General features: G+C 40.3%; 1 protein-coding gene across 1 annotated transcript in view; it reads left to right on the forward strand.

Annotated features, from left to right (window-relative positions):
* Window positions 1–18215, forward strand: part of golim4a (golgi integral membrane protein 4a) — a 104737-nt gene that overhangs the window by 27306 nt on the left and 59216 nt on the right. The window contains exon 2 of the mRNA XM_060834820.1: window positions 5098–5172. Within this exon, the coding sequence (XP_060690803.1) occupies window positions 5098–5172 (75 nt within the window). The remainder of the gene's footprint in view (window positions 1–5097; window positions 5173–18215) is intronic.

Consider the following 18215-nt stretch of genomic DNA (forward strand, 5'->3'; position numbering starts at 1 on the left):
CTGTGCCACAATGTTCAGACTGATTCTAATCTAAAAAATGGATTTCAGAATCTAATATGAATTCATGTAGTTTATGAGCAAAATAAAGTCTAATTCTGGAAGTACAAATTCATCCCACAAACTTATATATGTGTGTGCATGTGGGTGTGTGTGGGGGGGATGTTATGAGTGTCTGTGAGAGTGTGTGTGTATGTGTGTAAGTATGAGTGTGAAGGAGTATGAGTTTGTGAGAGGGTGTGTGTGTGTGTGTAAGCGTGGGAGTGAATGTGCATGTATGAGAGAGGGTCTGTGTGAGTATATGGGTATGTCGGAGTGTGTGTGTATAGGTGTATGAGTGTAGAGATGTGTGTGTGTAGAAGTATGTGTGTAGAAGTATGTGTGTATGTATGTCTGTGAGTGTGCGTGTGTGTGTGTGTGTACAGGTACATATCTCTCTATCCAAAATGCTTGGGACCAGCTGCTTTGCGGAAATCAGAATTTCACAATTTTCGGAACAAATGTAGTGTTCCCTGTAGGGTGCAGGGCAGCAACCCATAATCAAACGTAATACTGTACTGCAGCAAAAACATATGAATACTGACACTAAGCAGGATAAATGAAGACTAGAAGTACTACCACACTTTATTTATAGAGTAGTGTACTGATAAATGAAATACATTGACCATAAATATTCAACAACATTTTATTTCCATAAAAAACACGACAAGAAAAATATTCTGGAAAACAAACTTGCAAAGCTTATTTATACAGTAATATATACAAATTCATGAAATACAATGACTATAAATACTCAACAACATTTTATTTCCATAAAAAATATTTGGTAAAACTTAAACATACACAGCTTCAGCACGATGGTAGGCAGTGGTTTTAAAGGCTTCTTCAAGTGTCATCTGTCTCATTAACATAGGTTTCTGTTTAAGCAATCTCTCTTTAATTGAGTAAATTGCCATAATCTCTTGCTCACTGATAAATGAATGTTGTTCAAGGCCAGCAGTTACCTGATTGCACATTTTCACCATATTGTCAATGGGGACTTTTTCAACTGTGTTCACTAACTCATCATCATCATCATCCTCATCATCATCACTACTATCCTCACACTTATCTATACAGGAACCTGTATTTAAAACCATTTCAGCAATGTTCCCATCACTCAAGGAATGCATGACAGGCACATCATTGTCAATGTTCAGCATTTCTTCTATGTCAGCTTCACATAATTTATTTACAGTTTTGTCCGATAAATTTTGTGCGTAAGTAACGAGGCTTGCTATCATCTTTTTCTCTTCAGTGACATGAAATCCTTCAAGTTCTTCATCTGCAGGTTCATTTACAAGAAACATCGTTGTAGGTCAGAGTCTGTGCCAAGCATTTGTTAATGTTGCTTTATCAACATCATTCCAAGTATTCGCAACTGCGTAAATGGCACCCTTAAGACTAAACTCTTTCAGGAAGTCTTGAATTCCTGCCTCTCTGTTGGCTGCAGCAAGCATACTGTTTAAAAAATATACTTGCTCTTCAAGGAGCGTAAAATTTCTTTTCATAAGGCTGTAATACCGATGTCATATTTGGGGACAAGTAAGTGCCAAAAACATTACTTTCACAAGCTGTCCGGCAGGGGGATGTGCAGAGCACTTTTCCAGGAACAATAAAATTTTACACTTCTGGTCAGCTTGTCTGCAATGAGCTTTGTGCCACCGGTACAAAGTGTTGTTGAACCAGTCAGAAAAAATTTCTCTGGTTACCCATGCTTTCTTGTTTGCATTATAATGCAGAGGCAAACTGCATGCAAGACTGCTTGGATGTTTGCTTTTCCCAATCACTCACAAATGAGGAGAGTGTGCCAAGCAGGCTAAGATTAAAAAGTAGGAGGGAGGAGCATTGGAAGTGCGATAGATGGAAGGAGGTTAAGGTGAGGGTGATAGGCCGGAGTGGGGGTGGGGGTGGAGAGGTCAGGAAGAAGATTGCAGGTTAGGAAGGTGGACACTCCTCCTCCCGCTCCACTAAGGACACCCGATGTGGCCTCCTCTAGATTGGGGAGACAGATTGCCTACTTGCGGAACATTTCAGAGAACACCTCTGGGACACCCGGACCAACTAACCCAACCACCCGTGGCTCAGCACTTCAACTCCCCCTCCTAGTCCACCAAGGACAACTCAGCACCACTTTCCTAACCTGCAATCTTCTTCCTGACCTCTCCACGCCCACCCCCACTCCGGCTTATCACCCTCACCTTAACCTCCTTCCACCTATTGCACTTCCAACTCCCCTCCCCCAAGTCCCTCCTCCCTACCTTTTATCTTAGCCTGCTTGGCACACTCTCCTCATTCCTGAAGAAGGGCTCATGCCCGAAACGTCGATTCTCCTGCTCCTTGGATGCTACCTGGCCTGCTGCGCTTTTTCAGCAACACATTTTCAGCTCTGATCTCCAGCATCTGCAGTCCTCACTTTCTCCTAGAAGATTTTCCCAATCATTGCCAATTTCACCTTGTGTGTGTGCCTGCAGCATTGACAAACCCAAGAATAGTTAATCTGTCCTTAGTTTCCTTAAAACAGCTCTCTCATTAGCCGTTGCTAATGTTTTTCTCGGAACATAGCACCAGTAGAGAGCTGTTTCATCAGCATTGTAAATTTGTTCAGGACTATGGCTTTCATCAGACATCAGCTTGGCAAATTCACCAACATAATTTTCAGCTGCTTCAAGGTCATCCGAAGCCTTTTCGCCACAGATTTTCAGGTATTTCACACCATTACGTGTCTTGAATTTCTGCAGCCAACCTTCTGAATATTGACACTTGCCTTCAATGGTCAGTTCTTTATGATATTTTCTAGCTTGTTTCACGACCATCAAACCAGTCAGTGGCATATGTTCAGTTCTTCATTGTCTAACCCACTCCGTCAACACACGGTTAAGATCTTCATTTTTTTGCCCTATGCCGTGATTTCCTATTTTTCATTAGTTGATGGCCATCACTGTCACCATAAAACTTCAGTAACTTATCTTTCTGTTTCCTCAAATAATCGACAGTGGTACTTCTGACACCATATTCTTCAGTAAGACGCCGCACAGCCACACCACAACCAGGTTTCTGCAATAACTCCACTTTCTGCATTATTGATAATGACAGATGCTTCCTTTTCTTTATATTATTGTTAGCCATAGATGTACCTGCACCTCCTTTTGACATTTTCACTCTAAAATTAAACAATTTAGCACAGTCAATACAATACACAACAGACGCCTCGGAGTGCTGGGCCACGCCACCATGTGGGTCGAGTGGGTGCGGCCTTTGCCCGCCAAAAAAAACCCCGTTATGTTACGCAGACACGACTGATGCAGCACGCTCCAGTTTTCGGCGCTTTTCAGTTTTTGGATGCTTGGATAAAGGGATACATACCTGTATAGTGCAGTGGGGTCACCAAGGTCCTCATGGGTACCAAACTTGGTTATCAGCCTTTGCTCGGCCGCGTTGCATTGTTGCCTGTCCTGAAGTGCGCCTTGGAGGACGGTCACCCAAAGGTCTGAGGTTGAATGTCCTGGACTGCTGAAGTGTTCTCCAACTGGGAGAGAACACTCCTGTCTGCTGATTGTTGTGCAGTGTCCATTCATCTATTGCCGTAGCCTCTGCATGGTCTTGCCAATGTACCTTGCCTCAGGACATCCTTGCCTGCAGCGTATGAGTTAGACAATGTTGGCTGAGTCGCATGAGTATCTGCCTTGTACATGATGGGAGGTGTCCCCACACTTAATGGTGGTATCCGTGTCGACACTCTGATAAGTCTTGAAGTGTCTACCATGACAAGGTTGTATGGTGTTGTCCTGAAAGCCGGGTAGTTTGCTACAAACTGATCTGTTTGAGGTTTGGCGGTTGTTTAAAGGCAAGAAGTGGAGGTGTGGGGAAGTTTTTGCGAGGTGCTCATCCTCATTGATAATGTGTTGCAGGCTGCGAAGAACATGACATAGTTTTTCGACCCCTGAGAAGTACTGGACAATGAATGGTACCTTGATGGTTGCAGCTCATGTCTGTCTCCTGAGGAGTTCATTACGGTTTCTCGCTGTGGCACATTGGAACTGGTGATTGATGAGTTGAGCATCGTACCCCATTCTTATGAAGGCATCCTTGAGTACTTCCAGGTCCCACACTCACATGCACCCACGCACCCTTGCACAGATTTATACCCCTTTACACTCACATTTACACACATATGCACATTTTATTTTGCTCAAAAACTGCTTGAATCTATGTTAGACTCAGTAAATCCATTTTTTCGATTAGAATCAGTCTGAACATTGTGGCATAGACAGTATCACACAGGGAAACTCAAACACCTTCAATGCATTATTTGGGCTGACATGACACCTATTGTTAAAGTTCACTTGAGAATGTAACTTCAAAAAATGTTCTGCGATTTACAAATGAAAGAACTGAAACGAGCATGTTCATTCTAAAAGATGAGAAACTTAACAAACAATCCAGGTCTTTTTCAATATATAATTTCAGTTCCATCACACTGTAAACTTTTGCTGTAAATTCTGTGTCTTATGATCTTATACTCCACAACCAAGTGATGAAGGAGCAGCACTCCAAAAGCTAGTGCCTCCAAATAAGCCTGTTGGTCTATAACCTGGTGTTATGTGATTTTTAACTTCTAGCCCCCCTAGTCCACACTGGCATCTCCAACTCATAAAATAAATGAGCATGACTGAAATTTGTGTTGCTTTTGACTTGTAAAAAGTAGCCTTTGTTAATAAATCCACCAGTGAATACAAGGAGTAGATTTCCTATAATTGCTGTATAGTTCCACTAAATGTAGTTGTTGTCCATAGTGAAATAATCAAACAGTTAACTTGAATTAAGTTCCCTTTAAAGTGCATAAATGGGCAGTTTAAAGTTGTCATGTTTCTAATATTTTGCATGTGCAAAGGAATATAATCTTTCAAAATATTTGAACATTGATAATTCACTATTTATGCTTATTTTCACCTTTTTGTACATTGAATGATTTGTTCCAGAGAGATAACTTTTGGTCAAGAATAATGCCAGAAATTCAAGTAAGAAATGAAATGACTTTCAACTTTTTTTTTGTTGCAGTTGTTTATGAACATAGATCAAGATTAGAAAAATCACTACAAAAAGAAAGAAGTGAACATAAAAAAGCAAAGGAAGGTAAAGAAATACTCAGTCACACTGTAATGTTATAAATGTGTTCATTCTTTTTCACTCATTTACTTACCCTCCATATACAAGTGCTCTGGGCCATTGCCATGAACAAGTTCTATCTATATGGTGCAGTCTTGCAAACATGTAACTTTCCTACTCTGTTCATGGCCTTTTGTACATTCCTCCTCCTTTAATCTTATTGTTGGTGGCAGAGAAATGTTTATGTTTTTCTTACTTTAAGGAGATTAAGATCGAAATTTAATTATGTTGTGGCGAAAAGCAGGCAGTCATTCCAGCTGTCCATTATACACAGAGCCAGATATTCAGTTTCATTGTAGTCTATAAGGGATAGTCAATGCTATAGTATTGTTTTGTATCATCAGTTAAGACAAATTCTTACTCAATTATAAAAATCTAAACTCTGTCATGACTGCAAGAGGCCAAGAATCAGGCACTGGATTTTAGGATTCCACAATTCTTAAAATACAATGCAAAATTACTATTTTACAGAAATTAATTCCTGATCAGTGTGATACTGATTTATTTATAGTGTAGGCAAGGGAGGACAGAGATGAGTATGGGAATCTTCTGATCACAGGATTGTTCATAGTGGCACTGACTGGATGTCTAATGGTTCAGATCCATGGTGATAGCAGAGGAGGAGAAGTAAACTGGAGAATAAGAATGCAGCAGATCTACAAAGTTGGAGAGGATTAAGAAGATTTGAGGTTATCAGAGTGGTTCTAACGTATTTTGCTTCATATTGTTCCTATAGGGACAATGAAGCATCCTCAAAGGGATCATTGCAGTAAAGTCCAGAGATGAACCAATAATCGGGGGAATACTTGCAGACTGAGCAGCTTTGGCATGCAATGTTCCAGTAATGAGGCTACTAAAACCCCTGTGATGCAACTCACCCAACTGCATGCTAGGTCCTAAGCGCCAGGGGAAACAAGTTGCACTGGGTGGGGAAATTGAAGCAAAAAACTCACAGCACTCAGTTCTCCACTCGGTTCTGTTATTATCGCAGTTTTCTTTTTGGGCAGTTATTACCAAACTGGTATTTGCCAATCATGTTTTTTTGCTGTTTGCTGCCTATGCAATTTTGTATTCTAGAATCCAATACTTGACTTTTCTTCTGGAATTAAAAATGGATAGATTGTCTGTTTGATTATGTGTAGCATCTGTGTGTGGTGTAGGTGCTTAATGTATTTTCAGGTTTCACTTGTTCCTGTTTGCTTGAACTGCAGTTGTGGATATGTCCTACTATCAGACAAAGATCAACAGTTTCAGCCAATGTAGGCAGCATTCTATAAGCATTGGTGCCTAACAAAATGTTCAATTTGTCAGGCGTTCAAAACCAGTTCTGGTGAAAATGCTCAAAATTCTGATGTAACCGATTTGTTTGATATTCCAAGACAAGAAAAAAAAGATTTTTAAGTGTTCAACCAAAATGCTGTTTTGTTGCTGTTTGGACCTCTGAGTGTTATCATTAAATTCTGCACACTCATTGTAATCAACAACCTGCTTTTGCGAGTCATTTAAAGTGCTATATTTTGGGATTGCAGTAGTGGTGCTGAAACTGTATTTTGGTGCATCAGTTTATTTGCAGAAAAGTTTGAAGTTCATTGCAATTGCAACCCCTCTAATGATTGTCAGAGTGAATTCCAATTGCAACATAATATTAATTTTTTTTATGAATAATATGACATAAATCTTCGAACTAATTAGTTCTTGCTATTCCTACTTGTACTAGAACAAACTCTTTGTTTGGCTAGGAAAGCTGCTTAATATCTAACTGTCTTTCTTTTGAACATTTCCTGACAGTTGTATCTATGTGGTAGCAGTGATATTCCATGCCCACTGTGGCTTTGGGACAACTCTTACTTCAACTTATTCTTTAAGAAGAAGTTGAATTGTCCTGCAACAGGAATTAAGTAATTGTGATGAAACAGCATCCTAAAATAATTAAATGTTGTAATAAAGCAGCAAAACAATTATATTGCATGTATTGACAACTTGAGCACTATCTATCTGTGTAACATGCGGTAAGTAATTTATTGAAATACTTGTAGCATTATGGCTTGCTTCCTGCTGACAGTACATTAATTCACAACATTCTTGATGACATGCAAGGTAGAGCAACTCCATCAGCAATCACACAAAATTAGGTGCCATGACTATGCTAGGGCTGGTTCTTCCACTGAATATAGTTGTTGTCTCTTCTTATTCTCGTTGGCAGCAATATTTTCCCATGTGCCATCAACAGTTTTTATGTTCTGAATCTTATATTCTTTTGGCAAAGTGTCACTTTTGTTGAGGTTCATGAAAGACTTCTCACCATGGTACCTCTTGAGATCTCGTGTCATATCTTACTAAACTCGACTCATTAATATCCAACCATGCTTCTACGATGCCTTGCTCACTTGAATTTAGCCCCATTCTACCACTCGCCATTGCTAGGATATCCAGAATGGACCGGCATCCCTGTCCGTAAGAGCTGCTTGTGGGCCTGGATAGCAGTATTAATCCAGAGCTTCTTTGTGCAGGTCATGATATTCGTCCAGGCATGAGAGAGAAGGGATAATTGGTACCCTGCTTTAAGCGAGGGGCTTGTAGGTTCTGCTACATTGGGTGGTTCAGGAGTGCAGTGTGTGTCATCCCCAGGACTGGCAGTGGAGGCTACAACACCTGATCATGCCATCCTGATCCATGGTTGGTATTCTGGCCAGTGGAATTGCAGCTATCTGGTGGAGTGCACAGCAATGTAGGAAAAAGGTCAGTGACCTTCTCCATTTTGTCAGCATAGGTTCCACCATCTTCCCTGTAGTGCCTCACACACACTCCATATCTACTGCTGGACACACCTTCCACCAAGGTTCACCCTCTATCACTTTCAATATTCCTTGCAACAACTTCCCTCATTCACTGTCACAAACCCCAATGTAGAGATCCTTTGAAGCAAACAGCGAGCTGAATTCATTAAGTACCCACTCAGATTTCTATGTTGGTAGTTCCTAGCATTGTGTTTGTTTATGGCAGCTGATGCAATGGGGAGCTGCATATTAATAAGGTGAGGTGTGCAGTTATTAATGTCACCAGTGCCTGTAATTCCCTTTAATAGGTGACTCATCACTGCCTAACGTGTATCTCGATGCTAGTTAATTTGTTAAAAGGTGCAGTCATTGCATTGATATTGAGATTGGCCTTGTTGGACAATATTCAGTCCCATTTCTCAAAGTAGTTTCAAGACAAATGTCTATGGCATCGAGGAGCTCATGCGATCAAATAGGTTTTCTGCTTCAGTGTTGGCTGTCAAAAGTTTCTGTGGGTTGTTGACAGTTGGATTCAGCTGCTCCCTCTGCTTCTGTGATGAATTATCCTGCTGAAAGCAGTCAGCAATAGATTCAGCTTTCAGCACATTTCATATGAATGGATCATGTGGATTCCATCAGAACGTCAGATGAAAGTGTTAGTGCTAGCTTCATGTGCAGCAGTTATTTTTCACTTGAAGCATTTCCTGTAGCGCTGTTTCCAAATAAAGATTACATCAGCATTCTTTAGCTGCTTCATAAGTGTAATGGCTGCCAGGTATGAAAATGACCTTCTTCACTTTTAGACACAGGCGCTCCATGAGCCTAATAGTTATTCACTATGAAGATGAACTTTCATGGACACACTTCATTCAATGTGAAGGCATTACTCCCGAAAAAGAGCATCTGTCATTCATGTCTTTACAGATGAAGTAACAGGAAGTCAAAAACATTGGGTCGCTTTGCAATTTCCAATCACCTACTTTTTTTTTAACCTATTCTGGTAATGTTGCTACTTAGTTTTTTTTCCCTCCTGGACATTTCTTGTCATTGGAAGTTAGCATTTTGCTTGCAAAGCCTGATGAAGTGGCCAGTTTAAGTAACATTACAGGTTTCTAAATTTAAGTTAAAAAATTCAGGAATTTTCTTATGTAGCCAGTGGTCAACAATATCTCGAAAGATGTTGTTGTGTTTTGATCTGAACTTAATTGTGTGAATGTTTTTGAAGTGTGGATATACGATTTAAAATTGGCCTTTGCCAATGTGAGTTGGAATGGTTCAGAGTGAAGGGGTAGAAATTGCTTTGTGTAATGCCCACTTCAGGGCATTGACTAAGCACAGATTATCAGTTTACTAACAGGATGGCCTGTGCTCATCAACAAAGGTGACACACTGTTAAATTTCTTTTTGAAGTTTGCCAAATCGAATTCTAAAAGGGCATATCGTGCACCCATTCTAGCCCCCATCCAGCTGGGTGACTATATGTGATGGTGAGATGAAACCCTAAGTAGGTATAAGCATCCACAGGCCTTCCTGCCATGGACTTCATCAGTTCAAACTGGAAGTAGTCAGAAGCACCATTTGTCTTCCTCGTGTCTAACTAAATGCCCCCTCGCTCCTACCTTGCTGCACTGTAGGGCATTAAATACCTTTGTGATATGTGATTTTGAACTGGTGTTCATCAACCGGTGGTCAGAAATCAGACAGCCTGTATCTGAAATGAGAGCTGCCCAATTTGATTGAAGCAACTTGCTTTAATTCTAAGTAAGAGCCTTATTCTAGTTACAGGGTCGATACTACAATGTACACATAGAATATGTATTGTACAAGTAATATTGGTGTCACATAAGTGCCAGTTGATGACCATCTCCAAAATGAGATTAAACCATCTACAAGGCACCAGTCAGGAGTGGGACATTTTCCATTTTACTGGGTGAGTGCAGCCTGACATTATCCAGGTCAAAGCAGCCCCTCTGCTCACCTGATCTTGTCAAGGGCAATTTAGAATTGGAAATAAATACTTACTGAGCCATCAATGTCGGCATCCATGAAAGAATAAATTAAAATCAAGGCTCAAAGATATACAGTAGTCGATGCACATATACTTGAGAAAACTTAGGAACATAGAGTATAGTAGCAGGATTAGGCCATTCAATCCTTTGAGCCTGATCTGTCATTCAATATGATTATGGCTGATCATCACCCTGCTTAGCTTTCTTCCCAAATCCAATAATCCCCTTATCTTTAACAACTACATTTACATCTTTCTTGAAAGTCATTCATGTTTTGATCTCAAAAGTTTCCTTTGGCAGAGAATTCCACAGGCTCACCACTCTCTGGGTGAAGAAATTTCTCCCCATCCCTGTCCTAAACCACCTACTCCTTATTCTTATGCTGTGATTCTGGTTCTGGACTCCCTGGTTATCAACAACATGATTCCTGTGTTTACCATGTCTAATCCTTTTAGAATTTTATAGGTTCCTGTCAGATTCTCCCCTCATTCTTTGAAACTCTCGTGAATATAGTCTTAACCAATCCAATCTCTCTCTGCTTGTCAGTGCGGCCATCCCACAAATTATTCTGGTAAACCTGTGCTGTACTCCCTCAACATCCAGAACATGATGTGGAGGAGCCGGTGTTGGACTGGGGCGGACAAAGTTAAAAATCACACAACACCAGGTTATATTCCAGCAGTTTTATTTGGAAGCACGAGCTTTCGGAGCACTGCTCCTTCCTCAGGTAATTGCCTCACAACTGCCTGACAAAGGAGCAGTGCTCCGAAAGCTAGTGCTTCCAAATAATCCTGGTGAACAATAACCTGGTGTTGTGATTTTTAATAATATCCAGAATATCCTTCCTCAGATACAATATTGCAGGTATGGTCTTTCTGACGCTGTGTCCAGTTACAGCAAGCCATTTCTGCTTCTATACTCGAATCCTCTGGCTATGAAGGCCACCTACTGCATCTGTGTCCTTAGTTTCAGCGACTGGTACACGAAGACTCCAAAGTCTCATTGCAACTCTCTCTTTCCTAATCTCTTCCCATTCAGGTTATAATCTTCCTGCCTGTCTTTGCCTCACACAACCTTACTTTTATCCACATTGTACTGCATCTTACCTAACATGTCCAAATTGCACTGAAGATTCCTTTCATCCTCCTCAGAACATACTCTGCTGCACAGCTTTGTGTCAATTGCAAAGCTGGAGATATGGCACATTGTTTCCTCATTTAATTTCTTAACATATATTGTGAATAGCTGGCATCCAAGCACAGATCTCTGCAGTAACCCACTAGTCACTGCCTGCCAATTGGAAAAGAGCCATTTATTCCTATACCGTTTTCCTGTGTGCCAACCAGTTCTTGATCCATTCCAATTTGTGACCTCCAATTCCATGGGCTTTCATTTTGTACGCCACTCTGACATGGGACCAAGTCGAAAGTCTTCTGAAAACCCAAGTAAACTGAGTCTACTATTCCATCCCTCTTTATCCAAGCACCTGGTTATATCCTCAAAAAAAATTCCAGCAGATTTGTTGAGCCTTTTTTTAAATCCATGCTGACTCTGTCCTAACTTGTCACTATCTTCAAAGCGCTATGTTATTACAAGTTTTATATAGAGTTTAGCAGTTTTCCCACTACTGATATCAAGTCAACAAGTCTATAACTGCTAAACTGCAACATGTATGAACTGTTCCAGAGTCTGGAGAATTTTGGAAGATGATCACTAGTGCATCTGTTGTTTCGAGGGCCACTTTAGGAGGAAGGTTATCAGGCCCTGGGAATTTATCTGCCTTTGATCCTGCTAGTTTCCCCAATATTATTTCTCTAATAATAAGAATTTCTTTCTATTTCCCCTTCCCTTTAGACATATTTTTGGTATGTTATTTGTATCTTCCTTTGTGAAGAAAGAACTAAAGTATGCTTGATTGGTCTGCTATCTCTTTGTTCCCCATTATGAATTCCCCTGTTTCTGTTTTTTGGAGACTATATTTGTCTGTACTCCTCTTTTGCCCTTTACATATCTGTGGTAGCTTTGACTATCAGTTTGTATATTTCTGGAAGCTCACTCTCAAATCTCTTTTTCCCCTCTTAACCAGTCTCTTTGTCTTCCTTTCCAGAAATCTACACGGTTCCCAATCCTCCGGTCTGTTGTTTATTTCCTTGGGTTTAATACAACCCTAAATTTCCCTTGTTAGCTATGGTCTATACACGTTTCTTGTTATGTGCCAGATAGGAATGAATGAATAGCTTTTGCAGTTCATCCATGCACTGTTCAAATGTTTGCCATTGCCTATCTAAATCATCTCTTTAAATAACGATCCCCAATTTAACATGGCCAGTTTATAGTTCATAACGTCGTAATTTCCTTCGCTTGAATACAGGACCCTAGTCTCAGAAGCAATTACGTCACTCTCCGCCACATTCTGCACCACCCTGAGGACTTTTTCAGTTTTGGGCCTTGCTTTTTATTACTTATTCTGGATTTTTTAATGAATGCCTCCATTTTGAACCATTCCTTGATTTTCCTATTCTTCAGCAATGCTTATCTTTCCCAGGTCAGCACTGCTGTTGGGGCCACTAATTAACCCTTCCCATGCATGTATGCCACTCACCATCTCTAAATTGGACATAAAGACTGAGGTTACTTACAAATTGGCCTCTTTTCTTAAGCTTGTACAGGCAAGCCGACCACTGGCATCAGCTGGAAAAGGACCTTGGATTGATCCCCACTTTGATAAACTTTATAAGACTTGAAAGGGAGGCAGTGGCAGAATATTAATTTTACTGGATCTGTAATCTAGAGGGCTAGGCTGAAGCTTTGTGGACACAAATTAGCATCCCATCATGGCAGCAGTAGAATTTAACTTCGATTAATAAATCTAGAATTTGCTCAGTAATGGTGACCACAAAAGCAATTGTCATAAAAGCCCCATCCAGTTCACAAATGCTCTTTAGAGAAGGAAATCTGCCATTCCTACCTGTCCTGGGCTACATTGGACTCCAAATCCACAGTAACTGCTTTTTGAAACAGCCTAGCAAACCATTCAGTTCAACGGCAGTTAAGGATGGGTAACAAATGATGTCCTTGCCAATGATGCCCACATACCAAGAAAGCATAAGACAAAATCTGGCCTTTGTCTCCTTTTTAACCAGGCATATCTCTTTCAGTTTATATAAATTATTTGAGTGACCAAAATGTTTATTGTAAAGATTATTCATATTGAATAACAGTCTTCACAACATTGCAAATAATATAGCATTCCACTGTCTTTGTTCGTAGAATGGATTCTCTGGTTTACAATTCCCGAAAGGTTTGGTGCTGAACCACATGAGTTCTTCTCCTAATTTATGATTTTTATTCTATTTGCAGATGTAGCTGATCAAGTAATGGATGGTTTGACTTACAATCTTTTGCCAGTTTTCCTCACCTTCAAATTGACTGATTGAGTTGCCAATAGTATCTGCTACAGTCCTTCTTGGGATGGATTCTTGGCAGCTAATGCATTGAGCTCACATAAATGAAATAATTCTAACATATTGATGTGAATGATTCTTGAAACATTTCAATGAATTCCCATTGGTTTATGTTAGTATTCAGAAAGCATCATTTTGCAGAAGAGCTGGTGAAACAGGTTCAGTCAAAACTTTCCTGTTTATGGCAAAAACATGTTTGAGAAATATCCATTTCTAAGCCTTCTTATGTTCTCTTTGCGACTTACTTTTTGACCTATCTTTATGATATTAGCAAATTTAGGACTGAATATATGGTTGCTAACTTTACTGATGAGGAAGGTAGGAAAGTAAGTTATGAAGAGAACATGAGGTTACAAAAAGATGTAGATAAGTTAAAGTACGTCAACAAAGACCTAGCAAATGCAGTAGAATGTGGAAAAATGTAAAATTGACCCATTTGAAGAACACAGATGAAGCATAATATCTAAAAGGTGAGGGATTACGGAACTGTGAGATGCAGAGGAATCTGAGTATCCTAGCGTATGAATCACAGAAGGTCAGTATGTACAAAGAACAGTGCAGCACAGGCAGAGCCCTTTCAGCTCACCAAGCCTGTGCCAACACATGATGCCTTTCTAAGATAAAATCCTTTTGCCTTCACGTGGTCTGTATCCCTGCATTCCCTGCCCATTCATGTATCTTTCAAGGTGCCTCTTAAACATTGTTCTTGTATCTGCTTCTGCCATCTTCTCTGGCTGTGCATTCCAGGCATCTGTCACCCTCTGTGTAGAAAACCTGTCTCTCACATCTCCTTTAAGCTTATCCCCTTTTACCTTAAAACTAGTAATTGACTTTTCTACCCTGGGAAAAAGACTCCGCCTAATCATTCTATTCATGCTTCTCACAAATTTGTAAACTTTTATCAGGTCACCCCCTCAGCCTTGCTACATTCAAATGTAAATGAACCAAGTTTGTCCAATCTCTCCTATGGTTCATACTCTCCTGGACAGGCAACCTTCTGGTAAACTGTTTCTATATCCTCTCAGTAATCTCCACATGCTTCCAGAAGTGTGGCGACCAGAACTATGCACAATACTTCAAATGTGGCCTAATTAAAATTCTATACAGCTGCCCTGTGAATTGCCAGTTTTATACTTTATGCCCTAACTGATGAAGGCAAGCATGCCACATGCCTTTTTGACCATCTTATCCACCTGTGATGCCACTTTCAAGGAACTGTGACCAGATACATCTATATTCCTCTGTATGTTGATGCTTCTAAGGGTTCTGCCATTTACTTTACACTTCTCTCCTGAATTAAATCGTTCAAAATTATCCCTTCACATTTGTCTGGATTAAACTCCATCTGCCATTCCTCCACCCAAGTCTCCAGCCTATCTATGCCCTGCAGTATCCTCTGACAATCCTCCTCATTATCTGCAGCTTTCCCAATCTTTGTTTTGTCTGCAAACTTAGTCATCAGACCACCGACATTCTCCTCCAAATATTTTATATATATAAAATCCCAGCAATGATCTTTGCAGAACACTGCTGGTCACAGATCTCCAAGTCACTGCTTTTACTCTGTCTTCTACGATTAAGCTATTTGTGTATCCATCTTGCCAGCTCACACGGATCCCATGTGGTTTCACTTTCTGTATCAGCCTGTCATGAGCAACTTTCTCAAAGGCCTTGCTAAAGTCCACATTGACATTATCCACTGTCCTGCCCTCATTAATCATCTTTTTCACTTACTCAAAAAATTCCATCAAGCTTGTGAAATATAACGTTCCCCGCACAACACCATACTTTTTTTATGGCTAATAGTCCATATTTTTCTAAACGTGAGTAAATCCAGTTTCTAAGAATCTTTTCCAATAATTTCCCCACCACTGACATAAGGCTTACTGGCCTGTAATTTTTCGGATTATCTCTGTAGCTCTTCCTAAGCAAAGGAATAACATTGCTATTCTTTAGTCCTCTGGGACCACTCTTCTGACTAAAGAAGATAAAAAAGGTTTCATACAAAACCTGAGCAATTTCCTCCCTCCCCTCCTTCAGTATTCTGTGATAGATCCCATCAGGTTTTTATGGCTTTTTATATTGATATGCCCATGATATCAACATATCCCCCATCCATCATGTCCTTCTCCATTGTGAATACCAATACGAAGAATTTGGATATATTTACTTTAGCGATGGAAAGGGACAGGTATATACCATACAGCAAGAGTTATAGCTGGGGGAAAGGCAATTATGATGTGATTAGGCAAGATTTAGAATGCATAGGGTAGAAAAGCAAACTTCAGGGGACAGGCACAATTCAAATGTGGAGCTTATTCAAGGACTAAAGAATAGCAATGTTATCCCTTTATTTAAGAAGGGCAACAGAGATATTCTGAGAAATTGCCATGAATAAGTATATATCGCAGGGCAAAAGTTATAAGTTGGGGAAAAGCGATTATGATGCAATTAAGCAAAATTTAGGATGCACAGGTTGGGGAAGGAAACTGCAGGAGATGGGCACAATAGAAATGTGGAGCTTATTCAAGGAACAGCTACTGTAATGTCCTTGATAAGTATGTACCTGTCAGGCAGGGAGGAAGTGGTCTAGCGAGGGAGGCGTGGTTTACTAAAGAAGTTGAATCTGTTGTCAAGAGGAAGAAGAAGGCTTATGTTAGGATGAGACATGAAGGTTCAGTTAGGGGTTTGAGAGTTACAAGTTATCCAGCAAAGACCTAAAGAGAGAGCTGAGAAGAGCTAGAAGGGAATGTGAAAAGTTGTTGGCAGATAGGATCAAGGAAAACTCTAATGCTTTGTACAGGTATATCAGGAATAAAAGAATGACCACAGTAAGATTAGGGCCAATCAAGGATAGTAGTGGAAGGTTGTGTGTGGAGTCTAAGGAGATAGTGGAAGCACTAAATGAATATTTTTGTCAGTATTCACACTGGAAAAAGACAATGTGACCGAGGATAATACTGAGATGCAGGCAACTAGACTAGATGGGATTGAGGTTCACAAGGAGGAGATGGGAGCAATTCTGGAAAGTGTGAAAATAGATAAGATCCCTGGGCCACATGGGATTTATCCTGGAATTCTCTGGGAAACCAAGGAGGAGATTGCTGAGCCTTTGGCTTTGATCTTTATATCATCATTGTCTACAGGAATAGTGTCAGATGACTGGAGCAAATTTTATTCCCTTGTTCAAGAAGGGGAGTAGAGACTTCCCTGGAAATATAATCCTCTGAGTCTTAGATCGGTTGTGGGTAAAGTGTTGGAAAGGGTTATAAGAGACAGGATTTATAATTATCTAGAGATGAATAAGTTGATTAAAATTGTCAACATGGTTTTGTGAAGGGTAGGTCGTGCCTCACAAACCTTATTGAGTTATTTTTGAGAAGGTGACCAAACAGATGGATGAGGGAAAAGCGGTTGACGTGATATATATGGACTTCAGTAAGGCGTTTGATAAGGTTCCCCATGGGTGGCTATTGCACAAAATGCGGAGGCATGGGATTGAGGGTGAATTAGCAGTTTGGATCAGAAATTGCTAGTTGAAAGAAGACAGAGGATGGTGGTTGATGGGAAATATTCATCCTGGAGGTCATTTACTAGTAGGGTACCACAAGTATCCATTTTGGGTCCACTGTTTGTCATTTATATAAATGACCTGGATGAGGATGTAGAAGGATGGGTTAGTAAATGTGCGGATGACACTAAGGTCAATAGATTTATGGATAGTAATGAAAGATGTTTTAGATTACAAAGAGACATGGATAAGCTGCAGAGCTGGGCTGACAGGTGGCAAATGGAGTTTAATGCAGAAAAGTGTGAGGTAATTTACTTTAGAAGAAGCAACAGGAAGAAAGAGTACTAGGCTAATGCTAAGATTCTTGATAGTGTAGATGAGCAGAGAGATCTTGGTGTCCATGTATATAGATGCCCAGGTTGAGAAGGTTGTTAAGAAGGCATTCAGTGTGTTAGCTTTTATTGGTAGAGGGAATGAGTTTCAGAGCTAAGAGGTCATGCTGCAGCTGTACAAAACTCTGGTGTGGCCCCATTTGGAGTATTGCATACAGTTTTGGTCACAGCGTTGTAGGAAGAATGTGGAAAATTTGGAAAGGGTTCAGAGGAGATTTACGAGGATGTTGCCTGGTATGGAGGGAAGTTCTTATGAGGAAAGGCTGAGGGACTTGAGGCTGTTTTCGTTAGAGAGAAGGAGGTTGAGAGGTGACTTAATTGAGGCATATAAAATAATCAGAGGGTTAGATAAGATGGACAGTGAGAGCCTTTCTCCTCGGATGGTGATGGCTACCATGAGGGTACATAGCTATAAATTGAGGGCTGATAGATATAGGATAGATGTCAGAGGTAGGTTCTTTACTCAGAGAGTAGTAGAGGCATGGAATGCACTATCTGCAACCATAGTAGACTCACCAAATTTAAGGGCATTTAACTGGTCATTGTATAAATTTATAGAAATGGAATAGTGTAGGATAGATAGGCTTCAGATTGGTTCCACAGGCCGGCACAAAATCCAGGCCGAAGGCCCTGTATTGCGTTGTAATATTTTGTGTTCTAATTCGTTAAGGACTTCACCCACTTCCTCTAACTCCATGCATAAATTCTGTCCTTTGTCCTTGAGTTGACCTATCCTTTCCAGAGCTACTTTCTTCCCCCTTATACACATACACATCACCTTGAGATTTTTCTTAATCCTTTTTGCCAGGGACATTCTTTGGTCACTTTTGGCCCTCCTAACTCCTTGTTTAAGTGCT

The sequence above is a fragment of the Hemiscyllium ocellatum genome, chromosome 13 (assembly GCF_020745735.1).
Source record: "Hemiscyllium ocellatum isolate sHemOce1 chromosome 13, sHemOce1.pat.X.cur, whole genome shotgun sequence".
Lineage (NCBI taxonomy): Eukaryota > Metazoa > Chordata > Chondrichthyes > Orectolobiformes > Hemiscylliidae > Hemiscyllium > Hemiscyllium ocellatum.